This window comes from Ursus americanus, chromosome 2, assembly GCF_024610735.1.
Source record: "Ursus americanus isolate L20-20 chromosome 2, mUrsAme1.1.p, whole genome shotgun sequence".
Classification (NCBI taxonomy): Eukaryota; Metazoa; Chordata; class Mammalia; order Carnivora; family Ursidae; genus Ursus; species Ursus americanus.
Genome location: NC_142128.1, coordinates 16,852,146 through 16,864,492, shown reverse-complemented (window position 1 = coordinate 16,864,492; position 12,347 = coordinate 16,852,146). Strand labels below are relative to the sequence as shown.

The window sequence follows — 12,347 nt, the reverse complement described above, 5'->3', positions numbered from 1 at the left end:
ACAGCAGTTTGAATGCAGAACTGGCTTAACTAGCCTGTGATGAAAAAGTCAGAAGAGCGATTGCATTTGGGAGTTGGGGGCAGGAAGTGACTGGGAAGAGCCTAGAAGGAATTTTGGGGGAGTCTGCTTGTCCTTCTGTTCCCCAACCCCCAAACACTCCCCAATGCTTGATAGAGGAGTTTGAGTTCCACAGGCGTGCATACATTTGACAGAATTCCTGCACAGAAGCTAACATGATTTTCTAACTGTGGGATCCTCATATCGGAAAATCTTGTAAGATTTTGTTTCTGAGATGTTTGAAAATCATGGACATGTGGAAAATGCCCAGATTTTGACATCAGAAAGACCCGAGTTTGACCCTGACTCTGCTCTCTGCTATGTTTGTGATTTTGGACATGTGACAGCATTTAACAAAGTGCCTGATGCATCATGGGCACCTAATAAATATTTGTAATATGACCGAAGGCACATAATTTTTCAGAGCTCTAGTTTGTACTAAGTCCAAGAAATCTCACTTTGATTTGCTCCACTAAGATTTATAGGGTTTCCGGGTGAATTTTCTCCGATGGCACACTGAAGCAGGGAAGAGAAAAAAAACACATGCTTTCGTTTGGGTTTGCTCAGTTATTACCTACTAGAGAATAAGCACGAGTGTAGGGTTGGAGGGGAGGTGACACAGCGACCAGTGACATCTGCCATTGTCACTCTCAAACCTCTTACACACGTAACTGATTTCTGTCTTGGTGACTTCATCTGAAAAATGAGACTACCCTTACTACTTTCCAGCAGGATTGTTGTCACAATTAAATGAGGTAGTTTTGCAGAATGCCTGGACTCTTAACGGATGATGCAAAATAAACGTAAGTCCCCTCTTCCATTTTTGGTCTCTCCCTACCATTTCCCCTGAAATAACCACGCCGGCAAACATGCACGGCGGCTCACATGCACGACGGCTCATACAGTCTTCCTACCGGAAGTTATCCGCGAACGTTCCCGCGCATGCGCTGTGTTACTAACCGGCTATCTTTGCTGTCCTTCCCCAGCACACCCAAGTCCACGTGCTAACACCAAGGATTGTCTTGTTTCATTGCCTGGGCATGAAGTTATTGGGCTCAAAACGTTCTTGAAACCCACAAGCTGTAGGCTAAGGGGAGTCTTCCATTTCTTGGATAGTCGGGTTCTGTTGGTGGTTGTCGTTTGCAAATTTGACCTTTGCTGCTCCTGGGTGACTGCATCAGCTTGTGCAGACTGGGGCTTCTCCATCCTCAGGAATGCTCAAGATGCCTGGCACTCTGTTTACTTAAAATGGCTCTTTCCCAGCTACGTTCTGCCATGGGAGCTTGAGGGCTCAGTACCAGCCACTGTGGAGTCCCTGATGATCCGCACGAGGAAACAGTCATAGTTATATATCACCCAGTTAATTCGGTGACCTCCTGTAGGGAGGGTCTCGAGAAGGGCTTTTTTTTTTTTTTTTTAAGATTTTATTTTTAAATAATTTCTACACCTAACGTGGGGCTTGAACTTACAACCCCAAGATCAAGAGTCCCGTGTTCTACCGACGGAGCCAGCCAGGCACCCTTAGCTGGTGGAGGGGCATGTATAGTGGGGTCGGGGAGGGGTGTTCTTTTTGAGAGATTGCCTTTCAACTCCAGGTTGCCCGCAGAGGAGCTGTGGGCTCTCTTTGTAGCTTGTGGGCCTTTGGGCCCTTCATTCCAGGCATGCTCCAGCACTCCTTCCTTGGGGAGACCTCAGACATGCCCCTGTTCCGGGCCACCTTCTTCATACACATAGCTCAGTTATCCCCATATAGCATTCAACCACTGCACAATGAGGCCAGTTGTTTTCATATAACAGTAAAGTCTTACAAATTAGATTTCTGGGATGTATGAGCTCAATACATCTTAGAGAGCATATGACCCAGAGAAGCTAATTTTAAATGGGTGATTGAAACCCAGAGAGGTTAAGAAATTTGACTGAGACCATGTAGCTGTGCAGGGGTAGGACTTAGCTTTCCCAAGTCCCCGGGCAGTACTCTGTCAACTCACTGTGACCTCTAGTAGCTAATAGCTAAGTTCCCAGCATTCCTCAATAATCATTTTATCTGATTTTGGCGCGGCAAACTCCCTCACTGCCTGCCACGTCCTGACTCCCCACCCCAGCCCTCCTAGGTTTTCTCAGGCGCACCAGCTAGTTTATATGTCAGTTTGGCTATAGGCTGTAGCAGAGCATTCAATCAAAACTAAGCTAGGTGTTGCTGTGAAGCTGCTTTGTAGACTCGGTTACCATCTACAATCATAGGACTTTTAAGTGATGATCCTGGGTAAGCCGGGTGGGCCTCATCCAGTTAGTTGAAAGGCTTAAAGTAAAAGCAAAACTGATAGTGCATGGTATCACTTATGTGGACTCTAAAATCAAAAGTTGAGCACAGGGGTTCTTGATAGGCTCGATGGATAGGGCAACATTACTCTTGATCTCAGGGTGGTGAGTTCAAGCCCAACCTTCAGAGTAGAGATTACTTAAAAAAAAAAAAAAAAGTTGAATACATAGAACCGGGTAGAATGTGGTTGTCAAGAGCTGGGAAGTATGGGAAATGGGGAGATGTTGGTAAAAGGGTACAGACTTTCCACTGTGTCGTATGGTGACTGTAGTTGAAAATACTGTATTGTATGATTGCAATTTGCTAAGAGAGTAGAGCTTAAGCATTCTCACCAAAAAAAAAAAAATTTTAAGGTAACTCTTGATAAGATATGGGAGGTGCCTGGGATCAAGCCTCACATCGGGTTCCCTGCTTAGTGGGGAGACTGCTTCTCCCTCTCCCTCTGCCCCTCCCCCTTGCTTGTGCTCTGTCTCTCTCAAATAAATAAGTCTTTTTTAAAAAAATAAATAAGATATGGAGATGTAATATACAATGTAGGGAATATAGTTAATAATATTGTAACTATTTTATAGATTTTATTTATTTGAGAGAGAGAACAAGCATGAGCAGGGGGGTCAGGGGAGGAACAGAGGGACAGGCAGACTCTGTTGAACACGGAGGGCTCGATCTCACGACCCTGAGATCACAACCTGAGCTGAAACCAAGAGTTGGTTGCTTAACTGGCTGTGCCACCCAGGCACCCCGACCACTTCATAATGTATATAAATATTGAATCACTATGTTGTACACCTGAAACTAACACAATATTGTATGTCAACTATTCTTCAATTAAAAAAAATTTTTTTAAGGTAACTGTGAGGTGATGGGTGTGTTAATGAACTTGATTGTGGGAGTCCTTTCTCCATGTGTACGTATCAAATCCTCACGTCATACACTTCAAAAATATTAGAATTTTATTTGTCAATTACACTTCAGTAAAGCTGGGGAAAAATTCTAAAGAAAATGAAGTTACTAAAAGTGTAAATTTTGATAATGTAGCAAATTAATTTACAAGGAAGCAAAAGAACAAAACTGGGGTTTCCCTGAGGAAGAAGAAATTCCACCCGAGGACTGCAGCACTCCCTCCCGCCCTGGAGTTTCCAGACAGCTGGCCCTCCAGATTTTGGACTTGCCTCACCCGCCTCCACAGTTGTGGACCCAACTCTTTGCAATAAATCCCTTTATCTGTAGGGGCCCCCTGGCTGGCTCAGTCAGTGGAACATGTGACTCTTGATATTGGGGCAGTGAGATCGAGCCCCAGCATCAGGCCCCACGCTGGGCATAGAGCCTGCTTAATATTCTCTCTCTCCCTCTTCCTCTGCCCCTCCCCCCCCTGAAATTAATTAATTTTAAAACAAGGCTAATTTTTCCTTGTACTCCTCATCTTAGAGAAGATCCCACTCTTCCCAGTTGCCGATACTAGACATGGTAGTTCTAGACTTTCCTCCTTCACGCCTTCATTTATTCAAGCTCTTCTGAAATCACCCTCCCCCTTGAATCTCTCAAATTCCTCCCTCTCTTCTCTTCCTCACATCGTTGCCTTTGTTCAGACATCTGTCATCTCTGATCTAGACCTATTCTCTTAGTAACTATTACCCTGCTTCACCTTCAATCCATTTTCCCCACTTATACCAGAAAAAAATAACTTTCTTATAAATCTTATCAATCCCTTGGGTGAAATTTTAATTGAATGGCTTCATGTAGCCCATAAAATAAAGTTTCAATAGTTTAGCATGACGTTCATGGTCCCTGCCTGTCCATGAGGCTTCATCTTGGTCCAGTTGTACTTTACATTTTAGCTGTGCTAAACCACTTGTCATTGTCATATGTTCATATTTCTGCATAACCTGGAGCCTGCACCCAGGACTAGGTTCCTATACACATGGGCGCATGCACACGCGCGCGTGCACACACACACACACACACCCCTTCCTTCACCAAGTCTTCCCTTCAACTAGAGGAAAAGAACCCAACTTTCAGTGGTCTTTGTATATCGAAGCACCTAGCAAAAAATATTTGATGAATGTATGATTAGCTCAGTTTAGCAATTTTCAAACTTTATAAGAAAAAATTTCTTTTAATCAAATCTTGTACAAAAGCATAATATATAGACTAGACAAAAGCTAGGAATCCCATTACGTCATCTTCTTCTGCTACTTCTGCCTCCTAGGTGTGCGCTTGTACCCCTGGCCCCCTGTGAATGCCGCTGGTTTAAAGCCGGTCCTGAAGTTGACCAGATAGCTGGTCTGTCCGACTCAGCCATACAAGGCAACAAAGTACTGACACGTGCCACAACATGGATGAACCTTGAAAATACGCTAAATGGGAGAAGCCAGACATAAAGGCCACGTTATTGTATGATTCCCTCTACATGAAATGTCAGGAATAGACAAATCCATAGAGACAGAAAGTAGATGGGTGTTTACGAAGGGCTGGGAGAGAGGAACAGGGAGTCTCTGCTTAATGGGCATGAGGTTTCTTTCTGAGCTGATGACAGTATCCTGGAATTAGAGATGAAGTTTGCACAATCTGAATGTACTAAAAACCACTCAAATAACACACTTTAAAAGGGTGAATTTTATGTGCTTTATATCTCAAAAAAATAATAATAATAATTACAGTGATGTCATTATTCCATTCCATGGAACTGTTAGAGCCAAATAAAGAAATTGTAAAAACAAGCTAGGTATGAGTTTGCTTCTGTAATGTTAATATTTCTTTCTGAAATTACATGTAGGGGGGCGCCTGGGTGGCTCAGTCGGTTAAGCCTCTGCCTTCAGCTCATGCTCGTCATGATCCCAAGATTCTGGGATCAGTCCCTGTCAGGCTGCTTGCTCAGCAGGGAGTCTTCTTTCTCCCTCTGCCTGCCCTTCTCCCTGCTTGTGCTCTGTCTCTCTCTCTGACAAATAAATAAAATCTTTAAAAAATAAAAATAAAATTACGTGTACATAGTTGTTATCTTTTTCTGACCTGGAAGGAATGTGACTCTGGCACTCCCCATGCTGTGAATCAATCTTTTGGGAGCACTGAGTGACTTCCCCCACCCCCAACCACGACCACCACCACCAAAAGACAAAACAAAAGCAAAGCACTGTCAGTCTTAGGACTGGCAACCAGAGTCCTAAGAATTCTCTCCAAAGCAACTTTATGACCTTGCTGTATCTCTGTAGCCACTCTGTTGCCTCCTGAACCCCTTACATTCACGGGAACCGACCCTTACGTTCCTGGGAACCCACGGTGGAAATCTGCCCTTCTCGTAATGCCCTTTTTTTGAGGCTGGTATTGGCAGAGAAGCTGTTGAGGTGGTGGCTTTCTAGGGAAAGAAGCGCAATTTTGAGCGAGCTAAGTTCGGCAAGGACACAAGTGCTTCCAGGCAAAGGTCGGGGGGGAAACTAGGCTGGATAACGGGCAAGGTCCTTGACACAAATGTGGGCCAAGCTTCGGAAGTCAGGTGGATTCTCAGAAAAGAGCAAAGGAAAATGGCCAGCAAGTGAGTTAAGGTCAAGAGCTTTTTGGTGGAGAGGCACTATCTCCAGGGGAGAGAAGGTCTAGAGAGTGGAACATCTGGGGGGCTGGCGATACGCCACAGCTACGCCTTCCCCTCAGCCCCAGAACTGCAGTTTGGGTAAACAGTCTCAGGAGCTATCCTTGAAAACAAGAGTTGGTATAAGCCCAGATCTTATCTCCTCTTGATAAATTATGAAGAAAAGCCCAAGACGTTTACACCTCTCTCGCCCTCTCCCTCCCACTCTTCCCCAGAATGACGTCAGACAGATAACCAGAAACGCGATTCGCCCAGCCACAGCCAGAGTCAGCGGTCAGATCCCAGCTGCACACAGCCACAGACACGCGGGAGCTAGGTCCTTTTATTGTTTTTATTGCGCCATGTGGATGAGGTTAGTGGTGAAGAGGTTCTCAACACCCCCACTGCGGGCGGGGCCTGGGACGAGCTGGGGCTCAGCAGCTGCTGCAGTCACTGGGGTAATCATCCCAGTGCAGGCCGATGGCATTGATGAGGGCACCGGCGCGGCCACTAATGAATCGCAGCACAGTGTTGGGGTACAAGGGGACAGCGTTGAAACTCGTGCCTGTGTCTTTCCCAAAAGGCAGGTAGCGGCCCTTGTCGGTCACGAAGACCAGCTTCCTCAAGTAGTACTTGTACTTGCCAGACACCTGGATCACGGACTCCCCAGGGTGCAAGAAGATCTCCTCCAGGTCCCCCTGGGTGCCGCCCACGTAGTCACTCCACACCTTGCCGTAGCGTACCTGGAGACTAGGCGCCGGGCGAGGAGGGAAGGAAGATGGACACTGAGCGGGCTGATCAGAATTCAGGGCCTCTTGGCCAACCCCTGAGATCCACAAACTGGTGACGGGGTGATGGGCATCCCGCCAGTCCCACAGGGTGTGAACGATGAGCGAGCCCTTGAGATCATACAGAGAACTTCACCTCCTTTTGCCGACAAACATAGGCTCGGAAGGGAAGAGTAACTTAGCCAGAGTCACCCAGACCAGTGTTGGAATCTAGATCCCCACTGTGCCATTCATCCCCCCTCCCCCGGCCCCATGAGAAAGGAGCAGATGGATCTTTCTGGAAGGCTCTCATGAGGGCAGAGACTTTGTTGTCCCAGGATGTAGCCCAGGATCAGAAGGATACACATTTTGGGGAGAGGCATCAGCAAAGACAGAGGATGTCAGAGGGGGCTTCCCCCTCGGGTGGGGCCCACCCAGCCAGCTTCCAGGTGCCTGAGCAGCCACAGTATACGATCTGCCCATAGTATAAGATCGCGGGTGCGGGGGGGGGGGGGGCTGTAGGGTTGGTTGTAGCAGCGCTGGCCTCAGATCTCTGTCCTCTAACCACTTTCGCGTGTCATGTTACCCCTGGGACTCATTGACCGGAACAGACGTGACCCAAAGTGACTGAGAACTTTCCCGTGTAGCAAGATCAGAGAGGATCCCCAAACCAGAGAAACACAAAGAATCTTACCCTACAATGTAGTATCTGTTGACCCGGACCCGGATGGCGGTGATGGGGCCTTCCAGCTGGTAGCCAGAATGGGAGAATCTCTCTCCTCCGCCACCTCCATACTCTCCATTGTAGGAGGAGGCCCTAGCCTGAACTGGGGGGGACAGTAGGAGTCGGAGGGAGAAATCTCAAGAGCTCAGTTCCTCCCCACCACCCCTATACCTCCCACAACTCAGTGCCCCCCACTCCAAGTCAGCCTCTGAACCCTTGGCCACCAGCAGTGCAGGGGGCTGCCTTCCCATAACGCTAGTGCTGGGCTCCTGGCTTCTCACTTACTGTCATTGGCCGAGGCTGATGCACAGAGAAGGGCAAGAAGAGCAATGGTCAACATTCTGGGGCTGGAGCGGAAAGAAAGGAGAAAGTCAAGGTTTAGCCTTTTTCCTTCAGATTTCATTGAGCCAGCCATCCCCGACCTCCCGTGGAGACTCGGCCTTCTTTTCCTTCAACTCAGACCTAACTGACCCAGTCTTGGGCTTTGAAAGGATTGTCCCCAGTCTCTGGTCCGGCTCCTGGAGGACTATCTTCTGTGTCCTTAACCCCTCTGTCCTCCCCGGTCTGGAGGTAGCCAGCTCCCTCCAGCTCCCTTCTTCCATCCCAGATCAGAAGATGGATCCTAACCCTCTTATCTGGACCAAGCTATGATAAGCCCTGTTCCCTCCTAGCACGAAGCAGGAAGAGTTTGCAAAGAAGATTCTTCAAATCCTAGAGATGGTTGGGTGTCCCAAACCAGGGGTCTGAGCAAAACCTAACTGAAATATCCTTGGAATGGCCTGGCCTGGCCTGGGGGACATCTGGGGCAGAATTCAAATTCTTAGCTTCATGCTGGTCTCAGATCAGAAGGAAAGGAGCATTTTAGAGCTCCGTCTCTGTGTCACCGGGGGGTGGAGGTGATGATAGGTGAGACTGCTACCACCAGCATCAGAGCCGGTCAGGAGAAGGGGGATAGACTGAGAGATACAGAAGGAGTTTGGACCAGCTCAAGATAGTAGATTCCAGATGCCTGCTCTATGTGTCATTACTCTTCCTCCACTAACACAAATCTGGCCACATCGATTCCACCAGCATCCCAGGCATCCCCAGTCCTTCCACCGAGACCCAGATATCTTTGCACCTCACTCAGATGCAGATGCCCCCCAGTTAGCTGACACCCAGGTCTCCCCTGCGGCTCAGTCCAGGCAGGCTCCCACACAGCTCAGCCTGAATTCCCCCTAACTCGAACGCAGCCATCCCTGTCACCCCTTACCTGGCAGTTTCAAGTGCAAAGCAACCCCCCTGCAACTTTCAGATCTTTTATATCAGGTCCAAGCCCTCCCCCTGCTCTTTATCGTGTGAACCTCACCTCCTGAGCAAATATGATCAATCTCTTAGGGTCAGTTGTCAGGCAGGGTCTGGAACTTCTTATCCTGCCTCTCCCCCCAAAGGTTACAGGCCACGGGGTGGGGTCCACTCAGGCCCAGATCTCAGGACAGGCAGAACAAACTTGAGAAAAGGTCACCAACTGAAGGGCCAGCAGCTTTGGGTGGGCAAAGTTACTGATCATTTCTGGGTGTGGTCTAAGCTTCTGCCTCTCCGCGTTGGCGTTCCGCGGGTGCTCTCACCTGCAATCTGTCATCTTTCAGGATAAACATTGTCCTCTCACGGCATTTGAAATACAGATTCTCCTGGAAAGGAATTACACTCCCCAGGCCCTATACTTAGGAGTGCTTACTATCTTCCAGACAATTTTTTCTGTCCTCCCTGTTACTTCATATGGAGAAAAAAAACAACAACATATAGAAAAATTGAAAGAATTATACAGTGAACACTCATATACCCCCATGTCAATTCTACCATGGTTAATATTTTGCTGTATTTGCCTCCCCCCCCCCCATCTATCCATCCTCAACCGGCCAGACTGTTCACAAACCTTTTCTGAGAAACCATGATGTTGCATGAACACCTGTAGATTCCCCTCCTGGGAACAGACAGTCTGTCCAGAGGGCAAGGGGAAGCTAAGGGGGAAAAAGTAGACAAGTCCTCCTTTGGGGGCAGGCTCAGGGCCTCAGGACTTCGGGGAGCCACGGCTGAATCTTCCAGGGGCTATTAGGACAATTGCTCTTTCCTGTAGGTCTGAAACCTCCCCAGGGTTGATGTCATAGATTTCTTCTCTTTGGAGGCCCTTCCATTACACCTAAGTCCCCGGAGGAATCCTGAGTCCTACTTCCTGACCCCTCTAGGACTGGCTCTTTGACCCTCTGAGTCAGCAGGTCCTCCCCAGCAGAGGGAAGGATGGAGCCCAGGGAGGGGCTGAAGTCATTAGCCTCAGTTATTAAGTACTAGCAGCTGGACACACAGAGCACCCACCCATCACAGGCTCACCATCTAGGGCTGAGGACTCCTCCCAGGAAAGCAAGGGAGCCCCACCCTAAGGAGCTGGAAATAGGACAGGGCTAGTCCCCTGGCCGTTCCAGAACAAGGAGGGCAGCCGAGGATGTGTTGTGTGACCTCTCGTCTCCAAGTTCAAAACACGCCTGTCCTGCTGACGTACCTTCTTCTTGATTCCAGATGTTTTGTTCTGTCTCTTGTCCTCTCTGGTTTTTCTTTCTTTCCCAGTTCTCTCTGTCTTGAACTTTCCCCCGCATCTCCTGCTCTGAGGATTTTTCTTCATATTCCCTCTCTCTCCGTGCCTTTTTCCTTCTGCCTCTTTTCTTTGTCCTCCTCCTCCCCCAAACTCTCTCTTTCCTCTGTCTTGTCTCTCTTCTTCCTCATGAGGAGTGTATCCCACAGGATGGAACCAAACACCGCCTATCAAAGATCGTAGCTCTGTGCCTTCATCAGGGGTCACACGCATCCCCCTACCTACATGCAGGGAAAGTCCAAAGCCTCCCCAGGCTTTCTGCTGTTGCAAGGGCAGCTCACATTCTCTCCCTGTCTTCTCTGCCTTCTTGGCAAAGCAACTTAACCCCACATATTTCCGGAGCATCTGTCTGCTGGAGGCACCGTTCTAGAAGCTGGAAAGACAGCTATGGAGGGAGAGTGGAGTCCTGGCTACCCGCTTTGGCTCCAGGCTCCAGGGGGGGCCGGCGGACAATGGAACAACTGTCAGCACAGGACAGGCCATGAGGAAATACAGCAGAGCCAGGCGGGAGCAGGGCTGGGGAAGCTGCTCCCCTGCCTGGGAGGCCGCCCACCGGGGCAACCTTCGCGAAGACATGACTGAAGCGATGGGGAGAAGACTGATGTTTGGGGCAAGACTGGGCCTGGCGAAGGTTCCAGGGCCGAAGCCCTGAGCAGGGGGCGTGCGGGGCAGTGTGCGGGTGGGCGGAGTAGAAAGCGGGGGCGGGGAGGGGGCGGGAGGCTGCGGCAAGTGTGGAAGCCAGGGGGAGGGGAGGTCCGGGCAGCCCCCAGTGGGCAGGTGCAGGGCCTGGGAAGGAGGCAGTGGTCAGGAGTTTGGATTGCTCCTGATGGTGAGGGGAGCCGATGAGGGGGTTTTGCCTTTTAAAAGGGGCAACTGGAGGGGCGCCTGGGAGGCTCAGTCGGTTGAGGTGGGACTCTTGGTTTCGCTCAGGTCGTGATCTTCGGCCGTGGGATCGAGCCCGCCACCGGCTCCCACGGAGTCCGCTTGTCCCTCTTCTAACCCCTCTGTCCTTCCCTCGCTCCCTCTCAAAAAAAAAAAAAAAGTAAAATATATATTTTTTAAGATTTTATGATTTTATTTATTTATTTGAGAGAGAGAGCACAAGCAGGGAGAGCAGCAGAGGGGGAGGGAGAAGCCGACTCCCTTCGGGGCAGGGAGCTGGATGCGGTGCTCCATCCCAAGACCCCGGGATCATGACCTGGGCCGAAGGCAGACCCTTCACCGACTACACCCAGGGCCCCCAAGAAAATATTTTTTTAAATAAAAAAGTAAAAGTGAAGACTGGAGCTCAATGGGGGGCGGGGGTTAAGACTGCAGGTCGACCCCAAAGCAGGAGTCTCGGGAGCTCTCACACCCCCCCCCAACTCCCGCCACACCAGGCCCCCTGGGGCTACGCTCCTCCCTTGCTCCGCGCCCTGAGAACTACTTTCTCTCCCAGACAAAGCAGCTTAAGTCCTGGTGCAAATTCAGACCCCAGGGCGGGGGGGGTGGGGTGGGGCGGTGAGAATCTTCCGGCTCCGTCCCACCACGGATTTTCCAAAATGTATTTCCAAACAATGGCAGATCTGTTTCCTGTTCAGAAAAAAATTCTCTATCTCCTCCTGTATGCCTTGGGTCTCCCAACTGGCTTCATTTGAACAAAGGGTTTTACTACAAAAGCAAAATGAACATTTCTGTTCATCCTTCCCCGTTGCAGTGAGGAAACTAAAGTCTCGCGAGAGAAGTGACCCCACTGAGTTGCAGAGAGGGTCCCTCCACTCCCTACCTTCCTGTCCCCAGTGCCCCACATGCCAGCCCCTATGGTGGCCTGCAGTTTACTCCTGCCACTCCTGCTGCCTAAATGTTCTCCGTCTTCTGCTCTCCTAGTATCTTCTATGTTCAAGACATTCAGCCATAGCCCCCCCCCCTGCACCCACCACCCCTCTGAACCCCTCACCAAGACTTCAATCACGGGTGTCCCCTCCGCAGCCCCTCTACTTCAAACAGAATTCCTTTCTCTGGCCTCCAGCTGTGCTTCCTAGGGCACTAGCCCAGCTCTGATTACCCTGCGCTGTAGTTTATCTGTTTACACAAGTTTCTGCTGGGAAACCTGGAGCCCATTCCAAGGTGGAGACAGTGTCTTTTCCACCTCTGAATTCCGGGCTCCTGCTTCCCACCTGGCACAGAGAAGGTGCCCCAGAAATGACTGTCGGATGCCCTGGATGCGGTCAGAATTCTATTAAATGTTCCTCCTTTGTCTTTTCATGCCTGTGTCTCTCTTCTGGCAGGCTCCTATTTGGGTTTTCTTGTTT

General features: G+C 49.5%; 1 protein-coding gene across 1 annotated transcript; it reads right to left on the bottom strand.

Moving 5' to 3' along the window:
- Positions 1-6,273: 6,273 nt before the first annotated feature.
- ZG16 (zymogen granule protein 16) lies at positions 6,274-7,805 on the bottom strand. Its single transcript, XM_045785980.2, has 3 exons — positions 7,716-7,805; positions 7,401-7,533; positions 6,274-6,689 (listed from the first exon to the last, which is right to left on the bottom strand). Exons 1-3 carry the CDS (start codon positions 7,768-7,770, stop codon positions 6,374-6,376), a joined length of 504 nt encoding a protein of 167 aa, XP_045641936.1. The 5' UTR covers positions 7,771-7,805; the 3' UTR covers positions 6,274-6,373.
- Between the last annotated feature and the right edge of the window lie 4,542 nt (positions 7,806-12,347).